General features: G+C 46.4%; 1 protein-coding gene across 1 annotated transcript; it reads right to left on the bottom strand.

Annotated features, from left to right (window-relative positions):
- Positions 1-270: 270 nt before the first annotated feature.
- Positions 271-24,774, bottom strand: LOC121557026 (striatin-4). Its single transcript, XM_041870917.2, has 19 exons — positions 24,298-24,774; positions 15,222-15,325; positions 15,014-15,090; positions 14,192-14,270; positions 13,842-14,036; positions 13,422-13,599; positions 13,147-13,319; positions 12,866-12,871; positions 12,430-12,524; positions 11,976-12,094; positions 10,163-10,338; positions 9,843-9,890; positions 9,616-9,737; positions 7,254-7,421; positions 7,032-7,172; positions 4,572-4,670; positions 4,331-4,417; positions 3,832-4,039; positions 271-3,714 (listed from the first exon to the last, which is right to left on the bottom strand). Exons 1-18 carry the CDS (start codon positions 24,586-24,588, stop codon positions 3,870-3,872), a joined length of 2,328 nt encoding a protein of 775 aa, XP_041726851.1. The 5' UTR covers positions 24,589-24,774; the 3' UTR covers positions 271-3,714; positions 3,832-3,869.
- Between the last annotated feature and the right edge of the window lie 11 nt (positions 24,775-24,785).

The raw sequence follows: 24,785 nt of genomic DNA, 5'->3' as shown, positions 1-24,785 counted from the left end.
AACATTTTTTAATTTTCTATGTGGTCTATATTAAAAAAGGGCACTACATTTAATATAACAGGCTTTTAAAATTCAATATTGGTGCGAAATGTCTACTTAAAATATCAAAGCGATGCAAAAGGGCTCATTTCATGGAACAACCCTACTATGTTGCTATTCAAGTAACATATAAGAGGGAAACCCTGGATCATTAGGTAGATCATTAACATGTAGTAATACAGTAATAAATTACAGTTGACAAAATACAATGAATGACAACATTGCTCTCAATTCCCTGTACAAAATCGTTATTTTATTAGAATGTTTTGTGTTTTTCTTCTTTAAATGACACGAGACCCGCAAAGTAAACAAACCCAAAGAAGAGAAGGAAAATCTGTCATTTGATATAAGCTAGAATGCAGTTCGAAAAATATATATAATAAAACAAACTCAATAAAAAGCAGGTCTCTTATCCCTTGTAGTTAGAGGAAATTGTTTGAATACAGCTTAATATGATGTACAAAATATCACACAGTGATAAGTTGCTATTAAAAAAATAAAAACACAAAGAAACAAGAGTCCTTTACCTTGGCCTCGGACTGATCACTTTTTGATGTTTTTGTTTTTTTGTCATTTTTCTGATTTGTTAACAGTTTTGTTTTTTTACAAGGTATACATTGTCATTATCAATCACAAGCAAGTTCTAAGCCTAGCAAAGAAGAATGATTTCACTTATGATACTACAGTATTCTTACATAATAATTATAATCAAAGGGAAAAAAGCAACAAATAAAAAATGAAAATGGACATGTACATCACATAATGGCAGCTCTAGTCTTTTATCATTTACAGTCACTTTTATTTTCCTCTCGCTTTTTCACATTGATTTGTCTATTCTCAGAAGAGGGACATATTTGAGCATATCAGGACCAGTCTATAGCTCAATGCTGCAGATGTACATGTAGACTCTGACTGACACACAGACACTGAGTGCAGAGTTCGTCCAACACAGTCATGCAGTCTTAATATTTACGTGAAAGGAGGAAAAATACCAGTGAGACACTTCAGGGCCTGGTTTCCCGATAGCGATGAAATTTAGGCTTTCAAGTGTTTTAACAACGCATCGTTCCTACAACGGCCGAAGATGTAACATGCGTTTTCCAAAACACCACGCAGAAAGAATGTTCGCCAAGTGCCTCGTTAGAGCATGTGTTGATACTGATAGGATAGAAAGGCAACGCTGCTCTCAGATCAGCTTTCTCTATTCATATCTTACCTTAACATTAGAATTATTTCACAATACTGACAACGGATCAGCTCCTAGAGAGATTATCACCTAATGGCTGCAAATATTGAGGTGGCTTATTCTAATGCTTACCCAATAACAAAGCACAAATCACATATTTGGCATATCATTGTGCAACAATAGCACTTAGGCATTCTTTCTGCCTCATCATATTCAATACATCTTAAACCATCATGTAAAAGCACATGAGGCTGACATTTACCAAACCAAGCCCACAGATACCTGTCTGACCAGACCAGAGAGTGTTTTCCCATAAGGAGTTGCAGTGGAGAGGAAAACATTGACCTCTGTCATTTCTACCAGTAACCTTTGATTCTCTGACCCCTGTAGTGACCCTGTTGAATGTAGGGGCTCTTGGTTAAAGTTGACCTTATCCACATTTCTAGGATTAGATTACCCTAACCCCAATGCTGACTTTAACCATTAAGCGGATAAAAAAATACCTGATCTGGAATCAGTGGTTTGGGACGACTTCTACCCCCCTCACTCTGGCGTGTGCTAGGGATTGATTAGTAGGGTTGGGGGCAGCTCGGGGACAGTTAATGATTGACATGGTGCTACTGGACCATTCATTCTTTACTGCCATGCCCTGCTCTGCCCTGGACTGGCGGAACCATGTTGAACCATGTTTCCACAACCAGAGATCTGCCCTCAGGGCTCCCCCGCCTCTGTTCCACCCTGGAAAGTTCACAAATAATCTTGAAGGATCCAGGAGGCCGGCTACCCAACGACATCACCCCTGATCTCTGACCTATATGTCAGTCTTTAGCGGACGCCCACGGCTCCGCTCTTTGTCCAACCTTGTTTTCCCTTCCAGGAAAAATAGCTCCACAATAATCCAAGCACAAAGTGACCGCTTGGTGAACAGTCACCTACCCTGTCTAGTTCAGTCTTTGTCGGAGGCCAATGTAACGGGGCTTGGGGGTTAGGTAGTGTTTGTTCTTGTTTCCTCTCTATCTTTATGTGGCTTTTGTTCCCATATCCTGGGGGCAATTTCCCCTGCTGGCTCCACTGACACGGGAGAGGCGCCACTTTCCCACTATGAGCACTATGGGCAATTCAGTGCAGTGCAACTGCGACCCGCCTCGCACCAGAAACAGAAACCTAATCAACAACAGTCATTTCAATGGATAATATGATTGTTTCCAAGCACAAGCCTAAATAAATACACCAAGGACCATTCTGACTTGATGCCGACTAAAGGAACGGAGAGAGAATACAGGACGCCATCTTGGGAGTAGTGCCACTTTCTGGTAATGTCAACCGTTTCAGTCAGAGGGCTCCACTGTGGCATCAACGTTAAATTACTCCCATTATCTCCACATACTCTTTCACAAACCAGCTATCCTGATGAAATGACAAAGGCCAACTTCACACACACACACACACACACACAAATATTAAAGGAAACCAATAGAAAAGTGTCTGCTTAGCATAGCGTGTTAGTCTTCCTATGAGATAAAAATGACCCATACAGTATCTCAACACAAACAGATGGCATGGCTGGAGAGTGACGCATGATACAAGCCATATCACACTACTGTTGATGACAAATATCCCAAAGAGAGAGAAACAGGACCCACACACACCTCGAATGCAAACAGGTCCCTGATTCAGACTCGGACTGACGAGGTCTTAGCACCAAGATTAAACAAGTGCAACACACACACACACCTTTCCTATCACACTTGATTCTACTGAAATGGATGACCGTACAATACTGGACACACAAACACTCAGACAGTGTCTTGGCGATGAGGCTGAAATTAAAGCTGTTTGTCCAACACCGGTTAGGAGGCGCCTCCAAAACACACACAAACTAAAACCTTCAGAAGTCTTTGGAATGAAATGCATTGTTCCCCCACACTGTAGTGCAGTAGAAAATGGCTACTGCCATCACTGGGTGGGTACTGGACTCTACTGTAGTTAGGTACTTATGTGTGTTAGCAACTGGTGAGCTAAGCTTCTTATCTCTAAAAGAACAAGTTTCAAACAGAAAGTGAACCTGTGTGCGCGCCTGTCACTCTAGTTGTAGTAGGTGTTGCATCAGCATGCGTAGTGATCAAAGTCAACACACACCGCCTTATAATAACCATGAGTGGACTGTAAAAGTTGAAATTAATAGAGTATTGTAGTGTAGTAAACTGACCTAATAAATCAAGCAGTCAGATGAGTCGTTAGAAAAGCAGTATGGTTAGTATCGCAACAAGTTACTGAGGCATCATGGGACAGCTAGAGAACTGTGGGTAATAGTGTCCTGTGGCGATGACCCAGCCAGTGGGGTGCAGGACACAGTTTTGTGTGTGTATATGTAACTGTGAATGTGTAATTGTGTGTGTGTAACTGTGAATGTGTAATTGTGTGTAGAGGCAGGTGAGGTTTGTCCATTGTAGTCATCACTCTCCTCTGGCCAAGTTCTTTTAGTCAGGCTGTAATGAAAAGGAGGCACAAGTTCATATAAGTAGAAACTGTAAAGAAAAGAAACTCAAACAGATTGTAAGATAAAGCACACACACACACTCTCTCTCTGTACCCTAGTGTCTCACCAGTGAGGATGATGGTGAATCCCTGTCTGTGCCTCCTCTCAGACGAAGATCTTGGCGAGTGCGTCGGCGCCGGCCGACGCGATGAAGGGCTGCGAGGGGTGGAAGGCCACGTCGTGAATGGCCTCGTCGTGCTTCTTCCTGTGGGCAGTGATCTCCTGCACACACGTCCTGTTATCCAGCATCCACAGACGCACCGAACAGTCGTGGCCTGCAGAGGGAAGCGGAGAGCACAGTTAGAGTACAGGGGAATCAGTGTTGTGGTTAGAAACAGCGTTTCCTAATCCTGGTCCTGGGGACCCAAAGGGGTACACACTTTTTTTTTTGCCCTAGCACTACACACATGATTCCACGACTAATCGACTCATCATCAAACCTTTGATTAGTGGAATCAGGTATGTAGTGCTAGGGCAAAAAATCTAAACATTACAGCCCTTTTGGTCCCCAGGACCAGGATTAACGAACACTGGGTTAGAGTTCCAATACAAGACAAGGTACTTACTGCCAGAGATGAGGTAAGTGCCTTTGGGGTCCGTGGTCAGACAGGTGACAGCATCCAGGTGTGCCACCATGGAGTGGATCACTTTACCTGGTAACACACACACAGATGGGCATTCAATTAAAAGGAAAAAGCAAGTTATGGAGCTATGGGCTAGTTCGACCCAGATAAAGCAGATCAAGCACGAGGCCTAATTCTGGCGTAGTTACATAAAGATAGGATTTAGCAGTGGACAGGGGCTGACCTGTCTTGTTGTCGAGATAGCGGATAGTGCGATTCTCGTGTGCGGTGATGGAGATGGGCTCAGAGGGGTGGCTGACCACACAGTTAATCAGCTCACTGCCTGCAGGGGGCGACACACAGATAATAATAATAATAATATGCCATTTAGCAGTCAGAGCAGCTCACAGACCCACTCAGATCAGCTTACAGACACACACAGATCAGTATTGAGGGAGATCCTCCTGGCTCCTCTCAAGGAAGGGAGGTACAGAAGGATTGATTTGTTCAATATATATATTTTAAGGTATTTTATTATTTTATTGTACAGAGAGAGGATGACAGTGGGGAAAGATAGAGAGAGGTTGCGTCCTAGGACAGTATACCTGATTTGAACCTATGCCGACTAGGGGTGTAAGGGTACAGGTTTTCGTACCGAACCGTTCGGTACAGGTACCTCGGTTCGGTCCGTACTGTGAACCCGAATGAATACATAAAAAATATAAAAATACAACATTTAAACACTAGGCCTACAGGCTTTGCCGATGATGCATTGTAGGCCTATGCTTCTTGAGTAAATCTGAGCTGAAAAAAACAATTTAGACCATTCCGTTAACAACTAGAGCCAATATGCACATTGTAATCAAAATTCTAATCTTAATTGGCACATTTTAAAACTGTCATTTTGTGAGGATACTCCATCATTGTTTAAATCTCCAGTTTGGGAACATTTTGGTTTCCCAGTATATTACAACGGCGATGGACAGAGAGTTGTGGATAAAAAGTTAACAGTATGTCGCCACGTGCAACGAGAATAGCCTATGCAGCTGGCAACACCTCAAATATGTTGACACGTTTACGCCGACATCACCCCAGCAAAACAGATACGCAAAGAAACAACAACACAACACAGTCTCCCCTTGGCAGCTGATTCTGACCGGGCCAAAGAAATTACAAGAGCGATAGGTAGGCTATGTTTATATATTTTACAGTCTTTGGTTTATAGCCGCGGATATGCGCCCATTCTCAGTGGTTGAGAATAGGGGGTTTCAGCACCTCGTGAAAGTGCTCGAGCGACATTACGAACTTCCCTCTTGCACCCATTTCAGCAAACAGGTAGTACCCGCTCTGTATAAGCAAGCCAAAGCTGACGTTTTCAATGAATTGGCCAATGCACCCTGTGTTGCGCTTGCTTAACAGTGACAGCCCATCACATTACTCTGCAGTGGGAGATGTACAGTGCTACAGACACGCCCCTTTATGAGAGTCACAAGTGCGTATCTGGCACTGAAGGAGGCAATGTCATGGTGCGTTCGTAACCATGTGGGAAGTGGGAATTTACCACATACGACTTGGAAAAATCCACTTGAATGGCCTTCCAACTGGTAATTACTATGGGAAACTCATCTACCATTCTAGGCACCCACTTCTCCCACATGTTGACATCTGACATCATCTACTAAGGAAATGGCCTCTATAACAGCATTTTTGGCAGTTAAATGCAACAACAAAATAAGATATATAAAAAGCAATCTATAATTTTGTATTTCTTTACTCTATAATTTGTTTAAAAGCATGATAGCTGGGCCTCCCGAGTGGCGCAGCGGTCTAAGGCACTACATTGCAGTGTAGCGGCGTCACTACAGCCTGGGGTTCGATCCCTACAGCCTGTGTTACCAGCCGTGACCGGGAGTTCCATAGGGCGGCGCACAATTGGACCAGCGTCGTCCGGGTTAGGGGAGGGTTTGGCCAGGGGGGCTTTACTTGGCTCATTGCACTCTGGTGACTCCTTGTGGCGGGCCGGGAGCCTGCAGGCTGACCTCGGTCGTCAGTTGAACGGTGACACATTGGTGCGGCTGGCTTCCGGGTTAAGCGAGTGGGTGTTAAGAAGCGCGGTTTGGCGGGTCATGTTTCAGAGGACTCATGCCTCGACCTTTGCCTCTCCCGAGCCCGTTGGGGAGTTGCAGCGATGAGACAAGATCATAATCACGAAATTGGGGAGAAAAAGGGAGTACAAAAAAATAAAAATAAAAATAAAAAAGCATGATAGCTGTACTTTTGGTTTATGGTTTCCGCAGCTTGTTGGCCATTAGCCAATCGCCTTTTCTCAACGAGTTCAAATCACATGAATGCATCCAACTGGTATCTACAACCTCACAACTGGTAAATTCCCACCTCCCACATGATTACAAACGGAAAATCAGAGTGGAAACTTGAGAGGCCCAACAACAATCCTGTCACAACAGACAATGGCAAGAAACATTGTGAATGCTAAACATTGTGAATTGCATTTAATTTTCCCGCTGTACTGAAATTGAATCGAACTGTGACCCCAAAACCGCAATAGGTACCGAACCATGGGTTTGGTGAACCATTACACCCCTAGCCAACACGTACACATGTGTGCCAGAGGCTGCGCCATTAACGCTAGACCAGCCAGGCCACAGGAAGCATTCTGATAGTTAGAACAGGCCCTAGGACTCACCGTCCTTAGTCCCAGTCTCCAGGACCATGATGCTCTGCTCTGTGTTGAGGTCATAGAGCAGCGTCTCGCCACCGTCGAATGACACCACCGCCTGGTCGGGGTCAGAGTTCACAAAGGCCACAGAGGTGGGCATTCCGTGTTCTGAGGGAGGGGGGGAGGAAAGCGTTAAGATATAAACAGACATACATACACATACACACACACACACACACACACGCTCACCTTTCTCCTTGTTGAAGACGGAGAGACAGGGGGTAGAGTTCTGGGGGTCCCAGATGCGAATGGTCCCGTCTGCAGAGCAGGAGGCCAGGCGATGGTGGGTGGCAGAGTACGTCAGACTCCACACTGAGTCCTCATGACCCGACAACACACTGCTCTCTATGCCCGGGTCTACACAACAAAGAGACACACAGACACAAATGGATTCTACAACGTGATGGAACTGTGTTGCTCCTTGCTGAAACAAGCAAGGTGTTGTAGCTAACGAGTCTACGGTTGACTAGGCCAGGGATTTCCAAACTGGGGTCCGCGGCCCCTATAGGGGGTCTGTGATTTTCTTTTGGGGGTATTTTTTTATGTGGAAAATAATATTTTTTATGAATATCGCTAGCTACAACAGAATACCATCGTGATGTCTCTGCGTCCAGTATGAAGGAAGTTAGTGGTAGTTTCACAAGCAAATGCTAACTAGCGTTAGTGCAATGACTGGATGTCTACAGGAACAGTTAGCATGCTAGCTGTTCCTGTTCATCTGACTCTGGGGAAGTATGGAGATAAATGGCTTCATTGCCAAAATCTCTAACTATCCCTTAAATATGGAGGAAATTACAGTCATTGGAGCTAATTACAGGATTTTTTTCTGCATAGAAGATTTTTAGGCGGGCCGTCTAAGTGGTAATTTTCGGGATGGAAAACAGTTTGTGTCAACTTAAACAACCAAATAGAAATCATGCAGAAAAGATATTGAACTATATATTTTTTTAAATAATACAATCTTTCAGAAATAAAATAAAAGCTAGACAGTCAGGGATAATGAAAAACTCCAAAAACCGGGCATTCAGAGCACATGCCCATTGATTTTGTTCTAACGTTTGCGCAGAGGAACACAGCATTAGCCATGGCAAAATGCATAGAATTGCAGGAAATGTGCTTTAATACTGCAAAATTGTCTCTCAGCTCCACGCCAAACTGGAAATTGCTGAAAATGTGCTTCAAATCTGCAAAAAAATGCTAATTTATTAAAAATACAAAACTAAATATCACATTTAGATAAGTATTCAGACCCTCTACTAAGTACTTTGTTGAAGCACCTTTGGCAGCGATTACAGCCTCGAGTCTTCTTGGGTATGACGCTACAAGCTTGGTACACCTGTATCTGGGGAGTTTCTCCCATTCTTCTCTGCAGACCCACGCAGGCTCTGCCAGGTTGGATGAGGAGCATCACTGCACAGCTATTTTCAGGTCTCTGCAAAGATGTTAGATCGGGTTCAAGTCCGGGCTCTGGCTGGGCCACTCAAGGACCTTCAGAGACTTGTCCCGAAGCCACTCCTGCATTGTCTTGGCTGTGTGCATAGGGTCGTTATCCTGTTGGAAGGTGAACCGTCACCCCAGTCTGAGGTCCTGAGCGCTCTGGAGGAGGTTTTCCTCAAGGATCTCTCTGTACTTTGCTCCATTCATCTTTGCCTTGATCCTGACTAGTCTTCCAGTCCCTGCCGCTGAAAAACATCCCCACAGCATGATGCTGCCACCCCCATGCTTCACCGTAGGGATGGTGCCAGGTTTCCTCCAGACGTGATGCTTGGCATTCAGGCCAAAGAGTTCAATCTTGGTTTCATCAGACCAGAGAATCTTGTTTCTCATGGTCTGAGAGTTCACTTTACGTGGCTTTTGGCAAACTCCAAGCGGGATGTCATAGCAAAGGGTCTGAATAGTTATGTAAATAAGGCATTTCTGTTTTGCTTTGTCATTATGGGGTTGTGTGTAGATTGATGAGGGATTTTTTAATTTTTAATCCATTTTAGAACAAGGCTGTAACATAACAAAGTGTGGTTAAAGTCAAGGGGTCTGAATACTTTCCGAATGCACTGTATGTTAGAGTTTACACTTCCTCTTCCAACAAACTGTGTGGAGGTCAAAATAAGGAAACTGTCCACCAAATCTATTCATTTTAAAATTGATTACTTTTACTTGCCATTATCATTCACCTGATGATAAGGCATTATTTTTTGCTAACCGGTTTTCCTGGGCGGGGGTCCCTGGGCAAGAAAAGTTTGAAAACCCCTGGCATAGGCAACGCCCCCTTCCCTGCAGCAGCACAAAATGTGTGTCTTAAAAAAAGAATACAGTTATTATGGTGACCGTGGTCATTTGGCTGACCAATAACCGCCATCCAAAATTCCATGACCGTCACAGCCCACTGTCAGTCAATCTGTTTTCATGGAGATAATAGATGATCATGTGTAATCCACTGACTCAGAGCTGAATATGTTAGCTGGGGATAAACCTGGCTAGTCCTGACTGGTTGACCAGAGGTGAAAGGAGACAGGGGTCAGACAGAGGGGTCCGACAGGGGTCAAGGACTGACCGTAGTTATCGTAGGGATCCACGTTGATGTCTGGGATCTTCCAGCAGCGCACGGTTCCGTCCAGACCCCCGCTGTAGCATGAGTCGCCGTCCTCACCCATGGCCAGAGACAGAACTGCACCACTGTACGCACACACAATTACACAAAGATTAGCTATTAACCCAGAAACACACCAAAACACGTGATAGTTGCAACAAATGTGTGTGTTTGCATGCATGCATGCTCACCTGTGGGCTCTGAAGGTGTAGATGGGCTCAACGTCCAGCGCTGCATTTCTGTGGCGGCAAAGACCAAAATCCATTTACACATTACAGCAGTGTTATAGCACACTACCAAACCACATTCAGTTTCTTTCCCACTCTTGGGCCTGTATTCAGAAAGCATCTCAGAGTAGGAGTGAGTGCTGATCTGGGATCCGTCTTTCCCTTTAAATAACAATGAATAAGATTTACATGGACAGGAGGGACCTGATCCCTTTATGATACACTTTTTGAATACAGGCCCTGATATTCGTGTGTTATGTTCCTGCTATTCCTTAGGCTCTTACTTCTTGGAATGTATGGCCTTGTTGAGGTTCCACAGCTTCAGGGTTCCGTCCTCGGAGGCTGTGAGTAGAACGGCCTGGCTGGGGTGGAACGTCAAAGCTCTGATGGCATCAAAATGGCTACGCAGCGTGAAGCGAGGGTTCCACGTCTTCTTGAACTCCTCCCGGTTATCCTGCAGCTACACGCACACAGGTGTCATAGTGTTGGTGAGTGTATTAATTTAGCAGCAGCGGGCCGCCACTGCTAAATTGTTGCAGCCAAAAATATATATACACACTACCGTTCAAATGTTTTAGAACACCTACTCATTCAAGGGTTTTTCTTTATTTTTACTATTTTCTATATTGTAGAATAATAGTGAAGACATCAAAAATATGAAATAACACATATGGAATCATGTAGTAACCAAAAAAAAAGTGTTAAATAAATCAAAATATATTTTATTTAAAAAGAATACACATGCAGAGATCATCCGTTCACCCACACCGCGTCTCACAAAGACACAGCGGTTGGAACCAAAAAACTCAAATTTGGACTCCAACCCAAAGGACAGATTTCCACCGGTCCATGTCCATTGCTCTTGTTTCTTGACCCAAGCAAGTCTCTTCTTCTTATTGGTGTCCTTTAGTAAATTATTTATTTGCAGCAATTCGACCATGAAGGCCTGATTCACACAGTCTTCTCTGAACAGTTGATGTTGAGATGTGTCTGTTACTTGAACTTTGAAACATTTATTTGGGCTGCAATCTAAGGTGCAGTTAACTCTAATGAACTTATCCTCTGCAGCAGAGGTAACTCTGGGTCTTCCTTTCCTGTGGCAGTCCTCATGAGAGCCAGTTTCATCATAGCGCTTGATGGTTTTTGCAACTGCACTTGAAGAAACTTTAAAAGTTATTGACATTTTCCAGATTGACTGACCTTCATGTCTAAAAGAAATGATGGACTGTTGTTTCTCTTTGCTTATTTGAGCTGTTCTTGCCATAATATAGACTTGGTCTTTTACCAAATAGGGCTATCTTCTGTATACCACCCCTACCTTGTCACAACACAACTGATTGACTCAAACGCATTAAGTAAAGGAAAGAAATTCCACAAATTAACTTTTAACAAGGCACACCTGTTAATTGAAATGCATTCCAGGTGACTACCTCATGAAGCTGGTTGAGAGAATGCCAAGAGTGTGCAAAGCTGTCATCAAGGCAAAGGGTGGCTACTTTGAAGAATCTCAAATATATTTTAATTTGTTTAACACTTATTTGGTTACAACATGATTCCATATGTGTTATTTCATAGTTTTGATGTCTTCACTATTATTCTACAATGTAGAAAATAGTAAAAATAAAGAAAAACCCTGGAATGAGTAGGTGTGTCCAAACTTTTGACTGGTACTGTATATGCGGTGAGGGGATGGTCCAAATGTTTTTAGTGTAAACTTAAACGACTAAAACCAGATATAAAGTACATAAAAAAGATAATGGAGCTGTATATTTATAAAATCATCTTTGAAAACTAACAACCACCTAAATAAAAACTAGACGGAGGGAGAATCTAAAATTCCCAAAATGTCATTGCATGGGGCTCCCATTGATTTTGTTATAATGTTTGAGTCATTCAGATAGCATAAGAACACGGCTTAAGCCATGGCAAAATGTGTAGAATTGCAGGAAATCAGCTTTAAAACTGCAAATGTTCTCTCAGCCCCATGGCAAAATGTATAGGATTTTAGGAAATTAGCTTTAAAACTGCAATTGTCTCAGCCTCACCATCCCCTCCTCTGTTGTATGTGTGTGTGCACGTGTGTGTTCAAGTACTCACATCCACGGTGAGGTCGTTGTCATTGGCGACGGTGAGGTCAGCCAGCTCTCCCAGGTTCATGTCTCCACCCCCGACGGCGTCCAGGATGAAGACGTCAGAGGAAAAACCCAGAGCGCCACCTTAAGGAGCGGAGGAAGAACAGCTCTCAATCCTAAACCCACTACCACATTAACCCACAATCTTATCAAAAACATATCCCTTCCCCTTTTCTAATACTAAAACAATGACCTCTTCAGAGCAGTATCCCTTCAGATGAGAGAGAGAGAAGCAATTGAGCTACTTTGGTATTTATTTATTTTTTATCAGGATCCCCATTAGCTGTTGCGAAAGCAGCATCTACTCTTCCTGGGGTCCACGCAAAACATGAAACATGACACAATACAGAACATTGTTGAACATTTGGCACAGCCAGACAGGGAGAGGGGGAGAGTTTTGGGGGCGGGTGTTGGCTTACCTTCCCCGGAGCGAGACTGTCCCGAAACAGAGGGGGGCGGGGAGGGTTTGGGGGGAAGTCCGACATCATGCCCTGGAACTTGTTCCTGCGGTTCTCTGAACCAAGCCAGAGGAGAGAGACAAACACACACAGTCATGCAGAGGGAGGGAGGGAGGGAGGGAGGGAGGGAGGGAGGGAGGGAGGGAGGGAGGGAGGGAGGGAGGGAGGGAGGGCAAGAAAGAAAGGAGAGAGCGAGAAAGAGAGACAGAAGGAAAAGAGACGAACAGAAAGAGAGAGAACACATGGCCATGCATACAGAAGGAGAGACGATGAGCGAACAGAGAAGTAGAAAGAGACAAACCCACAAACAAACGAAGAGACACGGACCGAGAGACAGGAGGTGGATAAAGAGATAAAGTAGACAGACACCAAACAGCATGCTTTATGCTAACAGAACACATTGCTCCAGATAGAGAGACACACGTGGATGACAAAGGCACACATCCAAACAACAAATGTGATAGTGAGACACAGACAATGGTTCACTATTGCAATGGTTTATTGGCAGTAGAGGTGAGAGTACAGAACATATAACTCCCTAGAAAGAGAGAGACGGATAGGGATGAAGGGAGAAAAGGACAGACAGACAGACAGACAGACAGACAGACAGACAGAAAGAGAAGACAGACAATAAGCTAGACAGACGGAGAGACAGACAGGTGTGGTTGAGGCGGTTGCTATGATGATGGCGTACCTAACTCCCGGCCGTCCCCTGAGATACGGGCCTCTCCCGCCCCCTCCCCCTCCTCCCCTGATCCCAGGAAGTCAAACTCGCTCAGGGCATCCTCAGAGTCGTCTTCATCCTCCTCATCATCAGGGTCCAGGTCTGTGGTCATGGGCTCAGTCCCTATCTACACACACAGAGAGAGAAGGGCTTTAATACACACACACACACACACACAGGGGGGTATAATCTAACACACAAACACTTTGCCGTGTTGACGTGCTCGAACCTTAACGCGGGGCTTCTTGTTCTTGTTGCGCTGCCCGTCTATACAGTCCGTGCCCTGGAAGTCATCTTCCTCATCACTGTCATCCTCATCATCATCCTCACAGCCATGTAGGAAGGGGATCTTATCCAGCACCGAGCCGCCCAGACGCTCCTTAGAACCATCCTTCCCCGCCGCGTTCCTACTGACACACACACACACACACATCAGAGGCGACACACACATACACACATCCGAGGCAACCTACAACAATACTGACAGTACATTACTGACAGTTATAAAAATATGACAAAAATATGCAATACACCACCACAGACATACTACTGATCAACTTCACAGCGACTACTGTGGAGACAAGCTTTGATTCATCACTGTCCACAGCACCCTACACCGAGGACAGGGGTGTGTGTATGGGGGTCTCACCTCTTGATCTGCTCTTCTATCTGTCTGATGAGGAGTGGCTCCCCCCCTGCCAGGGGCTCGGGGTCTGGGGTGGGCTGCTGCTCGCTGCTGGCCGGGGCACCGTTAGCCTCGGGGCTGGTATGACCCAGCAGTGAGCGCACACGCTTTGAACGCATGTCCAGGATGGTGTCCGAGTAGCCCACCTCCTCCAGGTACCTACACACACACACCCCGAACACAGACACACACACACACACACACACACACACGCAAACCATGGCCACACACACACACAATTAGCCTCTTCATTCAGACTCAACAGTTTATTAAAAGAGGACAGTGCTGCTCTTGCTATGGGGAGGAAGCCTTACTTGCGCAGTAGCTGACGGCCCTCCTTCCAGGACATCTGATTGGCTTGCTCAGATTCAGACTCTGCTGGCCCATTGGGCACTGCGGGGTAGAGGAAGAGTCAATCAGAGGAGGAAGCTCTGATGTAACAGAAGCAAGCACCGGAGCAACCCTCAAAGCTCTGTGCATCCGCCCCACACACAAACACACACAGTTAAATGGGACAGATGTGGAAACATAAGCATGGGGAAGTTACTCGTTCTGCTTTAGAATACATTAGATTAGATCTAGGCTACATAGAATCAATCACTGATGCAATCATTAGACCATCCAGACATTCTCCACAGTGAAAAACCCAAGTCTGGTATCAAATATAGTGAGCTGACATAAGAGGGATGCCGTGACAGTTTTACATGTCTAGAGCAGGCCTGTCAAACATACGGCCGTGTGCCGGATCTGAGAGGGTCCAATCCGGCCCGCGGGTGGTTTGAGTTGTTTTTTGTGTGTTTTCTTATATATTTTTTGGGGGGTATGGAGGAACAAACCCAATATACTTTTAAATGACTGAAACCGAGTGTAGAAATGATAATGGACCTACATTCATACAGTTTCTTGACTGTGTCCAGCTCGCTAATAATCACCGACATGAAAGCTAGAAAGTCAGGGAGCCTCAAAAACTATGGCTAGAGGACAATTTTTTTGCAAATCTTGACGGCAATGAAATATAACGAATTTTCAGCGACGCCCTCCAGACCTCGTTGAAGATAGAATGCGGCCCCCGGGGCAAAATGAGTGTGACACCTCTGGCCTAGAGCATACATAGAGGCTACATAGAGCCTGCATACCTTGTTCTGCCTCGGTTTCTGGTTTCTTCTCCCCTGGGCTCTGGTCACTGCCTGTCTTCAGCTTCTGGTGTTTGGTCCTGCAGAGAGAGAGAAAGAACCACAAGATGGCAGTGTTACCCAAGCCCTACACTGTGTGTGTGGTGTGTGTGTGTGTGGTGTGTGTGTGTGTGGTGTGTGTGTGTGTGTGTGGTGTGTGCACGCGTCTGACCTCTCCTGTTTAAGGGCGTACTCCAACATCTTGATCCGCCTGACCAGGTCCTGCTTCATGTTCTCCTGCCCCTTCCTCTCACCCTGCAGGAAGGTCACCTGAGCCTGCGCGCACACACACACACACACACACACACACACACGCACATGTCAAGGATATGCACACACAACTTTATCTGTTAAAATACCAATCATCACAACTGAATTGAGTATACCATTTCACAGTTATTTTGAGTGAAATTTGTTTGGACCCACTAAACAAATACAATGTACAGTGCAGAAATACTGTTTGTTTGGTTTCGCAACCGACGTTCCTTACAAGTCCCAGGCTAAGTAGTGGGTTGTGGAGGGAGCTGCGTTCTGTATTTAGAACTTCTCCTGACCAGCAAACCCTACCCAGACATCTGGAGGGGAAACAATCGTGAGGAGTGCATGTGTGTGTGTGTTGCGTGAGTGCGTAGTCCCATTGCTCTTCCGAGACAGCAAAACACACACTCGCTAACACACAGAGCCCCAGAAAAGTATATCCGTCTAAAAATGCCATCTCATCAGGTCTGCACGACGCCAGCAAGATCATACAGCTGGGACACACAAACCGTACTCATGAAAACAAAATAAATGTCAATGTGCTACTTCAAAAACGACCTCTGCTGATGGCGCATCACTTTGATTACTGGGACACGCTATATCTGTTAAACTGGCTATTTTGAGAACACAGCATCTCCTCTGTGTTTCAGCTAGAACTGTCTATCTGGTTTAGCAGCAGCTACAGTCATGCCTACAGACTCCAGGTACTAAAATAGACCTGAAGCGCACCATGCTCAGGGCTGTTTCTGTCTAAGGTGGCAGCGGAGCAGCCAAGCCAGGTAGTGAAGGAAGCTACTAGTAGATGCACTGTGCTGGGTGCAGCCAGGAGAGCAGAGCCCTGGGAGACAGAGAGGGGGCGTTGTGGAATGGATCTACCTCGTCGTTATGTGGGTGGGGTTCTCACAGGGTTCTGTTCCTTCCCTGACAGAGGGACGAGCTGCGACCTGTCATTCTAATTATTTTTCTAACTCTTTTTACACATACGTTTGTGTTGTGCCACAGTGTACACACAGGAGGAGCATGTCATCTGTCCATGTCAGAGTACATGATGATCCATGAACATCACGTCCACTCCCTGTCTGAACAACAGGACTTTGTCCAATCCAGGGCCCCGTTTGAACACTTCAGACATGCACCTTTCCTTCCTTCCTTACTTCCTGGAAGAGCTGGACTGCAGACAGAAATAAGGTGGGAATTGAACTTCACAAAGGCCATCCAATCGCATACAGATCAGCAATGACCTCATGGGAGGGAGGAAGGAAGGAAGCATTTCAAATCCTGAGTTTGGAAGTGTGGCCAGTAGAGGTCAGAGAAGGAGTAAATGAGTCTACTGTAGGTGATTTAGTTCACTGAGAGGGCTTCCCTACAGATCAGTGACCTGTGATCAACTACACATCATGAAATGTTCAAGCATATACACTATATATATACACAAAAGTATGTGGACACCCCTTCCTATTAGTGGATTCGGCTATTTCAGCCACTCCCACGGCTGACAGGTGTATAGAATCGAGCACAGCCATGCAATCTCTATAGACAAACATTGGCAGTAGAATGGCCTTACTGAAGAGCTCAGTGACTTTCAACGTGGCACAGTCATAGGATGGCACCTTTCCAACAAGTAAGTTCTTCAAATGTCTGCCCTGCTAGACACCTTCTACCACTCTAAATTCCAAGCATCTGCCTCTAACCCTAGGAAGCTCTTTGCCACATTTTCCTCCCTCCTGAATCCTCCCCCCCTCCTCTCTCTCTGTGGATGACTTCGTCAACCACTTTGAAAAGAAGGTTGACGACATCCGATCCTCGTTTGTTAAGTCTAATGACACTGCTGGTCCTGCTCACACTGCCCTACCCTATGCTTTGACTTCTTTCTCCCCTCTCTCTCCAGATAAAATCCTGCGACTTGTGACTGCAGGCCGCCCAACAACCTGCCCGCTTGACCCCATCCCCTCCTCCCTTCTCCAGACCATCTCCGGTGACCTTCTCCCCTACCTCACCTCGCTGATCAACTCATCCTTGACCGCTGGCCATGTCCCTTCCGTCTTCAAGAGAGCGAGAGTTGCTCCCCTTCTCAAAAAACCAACACTCGACCCCACTGATGTCAACAACTACAGACCAGTATCCCTTCTTTCTTTTCTTTCCAAAACTATTGAGCGTGCCGTCTTTAGCCAACTCTCTTGCTATCTCTCTCAGAATGACCTTCTTGATCCAAACCAATCAGGTTTCAGGACTGGTCATTCAACTGAGACTGCTCTTCTCTGTGTCACGGAGACTCTCCGCACTGCTAAAGCTAACTCTCTCTCCTCTGCTCTTGTCCTTCTAGACCTGTCTGCTGCCTTTGATACTGTGAACCATCAGATCCTCCTCTCCACCCTCTCCGAGCTGGGCATCTCCGGCGCGGCTCACTCCTGGATTGCGTCCTACCTGACCGGTCGCTCCTACCAAGTGGCGTGGCGAGAAGCTGTCTCCGCACCACGTGCTCTCACCACTGGTGTCCCCCAGGGCTCAGTTCTAGGCCCTCTCCTTTTCTCCCTATACACCAAGTCACTTGGCTCTGTCATATCCTCACATGGCCTTTCCTATCATTGCTACGCTGACGATACACAACTAATCTTCTCCTTTCCCCCTTCTGATAACCAGGTGGCGAATCGCATCTCTGCATGTCTGGCAGACATATCAGTATGGATGACGGATCACCACCTCAAGCTGAACCCTGGCAAGACGGAGCTGCTCTTCCTCCCGGGGAAGGACTGCCCGTTCCATGATCTCGCCATCACGGTTGACAACTCCGCTGTGTCCTCCTCCCAGAGTGCGAAGAGCCTAGGCGTGACCCTGGACAACACCCTGTCGTTCTCCGCCAACATCAAGGCGGTGACCCGCTCCTGCAGGTTCATGCTCTACAACATTCGGAGAGTACGACCCTGCCTTACACAGGAAGCGGCACAGGTCCTAATCCAGGCACTTGTCATCTCCCGTCTGGACTACTGCAACTCGCTGTTGGCTGGCCTCCCTGCCTGTGCCATTAAACCCCTACAACTCATCCAGAATGCCGCAGCCCGTCTGGTGTTCAACCTTCCCAAGTTCTCTCACGTCACCCCCCTCCTCCGCACACTCCACTGGCTTCCAGTTGAAGCTCGCATCCGCTACAAGACCATGGTGCTTGCCTATGGAGCAGTGAGGGGAACGGCACCTCTGTACCTTCAGGCTCTGATCAGTCCCTACACCCAAACGAGGGCATTGCGTTCATCCACCTCTGGCCTGCTGGCTCCCTTCCTCTGCGGAAGCATAGCTCCCGCTCAGCCCAGTCAAAACTGTTCGCTGCTCTGGCACCCCAATGGTGGAACAAGCTCCCTCACGACGCCAGGACAGCGGAGTCACTCACCACCTTCCGGAGACATTTGAAACCCCACCTCTTTAAGGAATACCTGGGATAGGATAAAGTAATCCTTCTAACCCCCCAAATTGTAAAGTGGTTATCCCACTGGCTATAGGGTGAACGCACCAATTTGTGAGTCGCTCTGGCTAAGAGCGTCTGCTAAATGACGTTAATGTGCCCTTGAGCAAGGCACTTAACCCTAATTGTTCCTGTAAGTCGCTCTGGATAAGAGCGTCTGCTAAATGACTAAAATGTAAATGTAAATGTAGAGCTGCCCCGGTCAAATGTAAGTGCTGTTATTGTGAAGTGGAAACATCTAGGAGCAACAACGGCTCAGCCACGAAGTGGTAGGCCACACGAGCTCACAGAACGGAACCGCCGAGTGCTGAAGCACGTAGCGCGTAAAAAAAGTCTGTCCTCGGTTGCAACACTCACTACCGAGTTCCAAACTGCCTCTGGAAGCAACGTCAGCACAATAACTGTTTGTCGGGAGCGTCATGAAATGGGTTCCATGGCCGAGCAGCCGCACACAAGCCTAAGATCACCATGCGCAATCCCAAGCGTCGGCTGGAGTGGTGTAAAGCTCGCAGCCATTGGACTCTGGAGCAGTGGAAACGCGTTCTCTGGTGTGATGAATCACGCTTCACCATCTGGCAGCGAGGTCCATACAGAAAAGGTTTGTTGAGATCGGTGTGGAAGAACTTGACTGGTCTGCACAGAGCCCTGACCTCAACTCCATCAAACACCTTTGGGGATGAATTGGAACGCCGACTGCGAGCCAGGCCTAATTATCGCCCAACATCAGTGCCGATCTCACTAATGCTCTTGTGGCTGAATGGAAGGAAGTCCCCGCAGCAATGTTCCAACATCTAGTGGAAAGCCTTCCCAGAAGATTGGAGGCTGTTATAGCAGCAAAGGGGGGTCCAACTCCATATTAATGCCCATGATTTTGGAATGAGATGGTTGACGAGCAGGTGTCCACATACTTTTGGTAGTGTATCTCATAGGATCTATGAACAAACTCACTCATCATTTTGGTGTAGACTCTAATGTAGTGGGCTGGATCCTTGACTTTCTTACTAACAGAACCCAGAGGGTGAGGGTGAATGGGTGCCTGTCAGGGAAGCGGTCATCATCCACAGGCTCATCCATTTTTACATTTACATTTTATTCATTTAGCAGACGCTCTTATCCAGAGCGACTTACAGTTAGTGAGTGCAAACATTTTTCATACTGGCCCCCCGTGGGAAATGAACCCACAACCCTGGCGTTGCAAACGCCATGCTCTACCAACTGAGCTACACGGGGCCGTCATCCCAGGGGTGTGTTCTCGCCACTCTATATCCTGTACACTGATGTCGTAGCCAGTACGAGAACCAACACATCCTAAACTTGGCGGATGACTCAGTAATAGTCAGTCTGCTTCATGCCGATGAAACTAGCCATTGTCCTGTTGTTAAGGATGTTGTACACTGGTGCCACACTGCTTTCTTACAACCGAATGTGACAAAAACCAAAGATATGTGTATTGACTTCAGGTGTCAACCCCCTACCCCTCATAACACTATCCTTAAGGGCCAGGTGGTAGACACTGTAGCCAATTATAAGTATCTTGGGACCATGATTGATGATAAATTGAGCGTAACACTGACATGTTGTGTAAGAAGGGCCAGCAACATATTTTTTGAGTCAGGAAACCGGCAAAGTTCCAGGTCGACAGGACCTTGAAGACTCTCTTTTATATAGCGTACATTGAGTCTTTCCAACCATTTCCTTTGATCTGTTGGTATGGTATCAAAGCATAAAATGCACTAGCTAGAATAGTGAAAGTGGTCAGTAAGATCACGGAAGTCCAGCAGAGTAGCATGTCTGACCTGTACAACAGATCATTTGTGAGAAAGGCAGAATCCATCCTGTCGGACTGTGCCCACCCCCTACACCAGGAGTTCCATGTCCTACCCTCTGGCTCCTGGTGTAGATTCCCCACTGTTAAGACTAAAACAGGTACAAGCACTCCTTTACCATTTACCCCTTCGGCCATTGGCCTTTTGAATACAGGGAAGGAGGAGGAGATAGGTTAGTCTGTCCTAACTCTTTTTATTGTCTCCCTCTTGGTTGTCATTACATGGGATGATGATGGAAATGTATTCAGTATTTTTTATCAGCATACTGTATTTTGATGATGTTGACGTGATGTTTTTCAGAATGTGCACAGCGCACTTTACTTACCTTCTATGTAGGCCTTACTTTATACTACTGCTGTTGCTAAAGTTGATCATTAGCATTGTTATATTGATGGCTGCCAACTAGCATTGTATGTACATCTCATGTGCTCCTTGCTGTAAAACTAATTGCCCTCTGGGACTAATTAAGTTGAAACTTGAACCAAAATAAACAGCTGTGAACTGTAATTTAAGGGCATAAACTATGTTGAACATTGGCACATACACCAACAACATTCTTAGCACAAATATAGGCTAAAGAATTACTGTTCTAAGTAAAAGCATTACAGCACTCCCTATATGCTCCCTGTATGGCCATCTCAGAAGTTGGCCTTGTGAGGAGTTCTGACTGACACATTTCCTCAGTCAGTCCCACCCACCTGCCACTGAACAGGGTCAAGGGGAGCTCTCCCTCTCCATCACCTCTCTGCCATCCTCCATCCCTCTGAGACCCATCAGCCAACAAGTAGAGCAGACAACTTTTCTGGGACAGGGAAATGGTGTGTGTGTGTTGTGTGTGTGTGTGCGTGTAGCGTGCGTACGTGCGTATGTGAGTGTGCGAGAGCGCTTACGTTCTGCAAAAAGTCTGCTTGTGTGCGTGTGTCTTTACGTGCGTATGAGTGTGAGAAAGAGAGGTCAATTGGAGTGGGAGAGATAGTGTCAGTGAGGGAACGTACAGTGAGAGCCCAGAAGTGTGTGTGGGCGAGCGAAGCAAAGTACTGTACATATGTGTGTCATGCATGAGAGCACTGGGCTTTTTATTAGAGCTGAGAGAAGGGCACGACGGGCCCCACTTAACATGCTCCAGCAGGAAGTGATGCCATCTGGGTCACCACTAGTCGGAGTGCCACTGATCTTGAGTGTCAATGGCTACAAAGCGCTCTGTCCTTCTATTTATGGCAAGTAGCAACTGTGATCGCAAAGTTTCAATCTAATCAGACATTTATTAGCCAACTAGGAGTGCTGTAGGTCCTTGATCAGCACCAACTGTATTAGCATAATGAAGTAAGTAGGACAAGAGCAGACACACACTTTTCTCTACAGACTAGGAGTATATTCAGATATTCAGTAGAGAAATGACTGCTTGATTTGGACCCCATCTACAGGACAGATATAGCCTAACAGAGCTGAGGGGCCTGCAGGTTTTATAGTAGTATCCCTCATCCTCTCTTTCTTGAAGGAATCACTGATCTTACCTGACTGGATAGGCTTAAGCAAGGGGTGCTGCTACAGAGCTTTGGCCTATCCCCAGTCATATGAGATCAGTGATGACTAACAGGTCCCAGAGCAGTGCCCTCTGCACTTCCACCTGTCTGTCTGTCTGTCCCCTGGCCTGGCCTGCTGGTTGTAATCACATGGCCCTGTGGCTCTGCTCTGGGAACGTCACACCTGGCCCACCCTCCACGGGGTCGTAAACAACCGGACGCATCCAGTTTTCAGGGGAAATGGAAAGAGAGCCTGTGATGCGACTTCCACTTTTGGACGTTAACAAGGCGACACTCCACTTGATTGGTTGAACAGTGCAGAAGAGAACCTCCCTCTAAAAAAAAAGTATATCTCGTCAGGACCAGAAAGAAACGGCTGCTACGTTAGGTTACACCTGGCCCAGCCAACTGCTCGGCCTGGCCCGCCACAGCCTGCCTGGCTGTCACAGGAGACAGAGCGCCACAAGTGTTCCCGTTTAACGACCTGATTCAGCCCTAAAAAAATACCACTGGCACACCATACACACACTGTCAATGTCACATACACACACGCACACAGTCACATGGGAGGGAAGGCCAATAATGTTTTCCACACACCGGGCAGTCATCAATCGACAACTTTTGGTTTGAGACAGCAGCAGCCCAGAGGCAACTGTAGGCTATATTCTGTATAGCGTTGTGTGTTCTGTGTGTATGTGCATGGAGGCTATGTAGGCCTACATACATACATGTGTTTGTGGGAGATGAGAGAGCACATGTGAGTTACAATATACACGTGTGTGCCATGTCCACATGGTCCCAGAGCATGCCTACTGGCACATTGTAGGCTCAAGAGGGTTGGCAGAGAAAACACACCAGGCATTGCCTTCTGTGTGTGTGTGTGCCACTGGACTTTCCCTAGTTTAGCAGCCACTGGGGTAGCTGCTGGGCTACTGTTTGAACAGGGCACTCAACCGCTCCACTCTCTCTCTCCCCCGGCCCAGGTTCTGCCGCTAATTGGGCCTGTGAAAACCAGACCACACTCACGTTCACCATGCACAGTATTCCTTCCCAGTAAGAGACTCTAGTGGTGGTGGTGACACACCTCTGACTTCCATCCCCACACTGATATAAGATCAGCTCGACCAGTGTGTTATGGTTCATCCATATTATATAAAGTTCCTATTTATAACTAGGCTATAGCCTATAGGGTAGAGTGAGAAGGCTAGTGAAATACACTGACAGCAGTGGAATGGTATTGTTTTCCTACACAGGCCTTTAGGCTACTGTAAATAATCAAGCAACTCCTATTTCATCAGCTCATGTTCATTCAGCATGCTTATAAGCAAACGTGCTGACAGGAGAGGCCACATATGGGGAAAGCAATGAAAAAGCACGCTTTGCACTCCCCAGGCAGGCATGAGTGAAAATGTTAACGTGTGTAAACGGCGGCAGGGACCGCATTACGTCATCTGCCTTTTTTGTGTGTGTTTGTGAGTGCCTCGGGATTTACAAACGCATTCCTGAATCCCTGTTGTAATTGACAGTGAGTCACGTGACCCACCGTAATCTCGCACAGAGAAAAATCGAAACCATGAAGGGGTGAGACCAGCGGAGGCCAACCGTCTGGCGTTAATTCTAACAGTGTTAATTGCCGTTGGAGCAGCTCGACATAGTTTATTGACACCTCCACCTGTGTAATCCGCTATAAGTAGACAATGCCGAATATATGTCTGGCTGCGTTGGGATCAGGAGGTGGCTCTGACAGTGACTGCGCCTCAATGTAACACTGCAAATAACACACACGGACAATTGAAAGTCCTGTGATTGATGCAAGACATTAACTGAATTCACAATCCAGTGTTTTGGACTAGTCAAGAATGGTGACATCATTTTTGGAATCCCCAAATATTGGGTTTGCTTTGATCACAGAATAGCGCGTGCGTCTAAGCCACATCAAAGGTTTTGAACTGAAGCAAATATAGTAACATTGTTTGAAGTTATTCTAGCTAATATCCAGGAGCACAGGGTGAATAGATTCGTGATTATGTGGACAGTATTCTGTCCGATTAGGGAAGCTATGAGGAGCGGTCGTGACTTCTGTGGGATATGGATAATGGCAATGCTAGGCTAGCTTTTTTCTAAATCGTAGCTAAATAGTACTAAATAGTCTACATAGTTATAGCTAGATAAGAACATTATAATTACCCTGAGTTCGTCTCTCTCGGCTTCCCAACGATATTTCTCGGCCTGGAAGCGTCCCCATTCGAACTGGATAAAGTGCAAGATCCCAGGAAGCGATAGGCCTGCGTCGCCGTCTTGCGGTTCCCGAGGCTGCGACGAACCAGCCATCGCCCCGGCTGTTGCTGCCGCGGCGGCCGCTTCTGTTGTCCCCTGCCCGAGTACTGATTTCGGTCCGTTCGGGTTGCGCCCCACACCGCTGCCTCCAGAGTTCTGGTTTGTTCCCCCTGCTACTCCGCCGGATCTTTCCGCCTCCATTTTAGCGCTCGCGCTTTCGCCAGGACAAGGAGGTGGAAACAAGCAGCGATAATAGTAATTACCCAACCCTCACAAACCCAGCACTAGCTCTCTACCCTTCCTTCTTCCTCTCTCACGTAAAGAGCAAATGCAAGAACTCACATGAAGAAAGCGTGCCAAAAAATGAGCTACGAGCAAATCTACTACAGCGTCGACGG

This window comes from Coregonus clupeaformis, chromosome 5, assembly GCF_020615455.1.
Source record: "Coregonus clupeaformis isolate EN_2021a chromosome 5, ASM2061545v1, whole genome shotgun sequence".
NCBI classification, from domain to species: domain Eukaryota; kingdom Metazoa; phylum Chordata; class Actinopteri; order Salmoniformes; family Salmonidae; genus Coregonus; species Coregonus clupeaformis.
The sequence above is the reverse complement of the archived record's forward strand: the minus strand, read 5'-3'. Positions and strand labels throughout refer to the sequence as shown.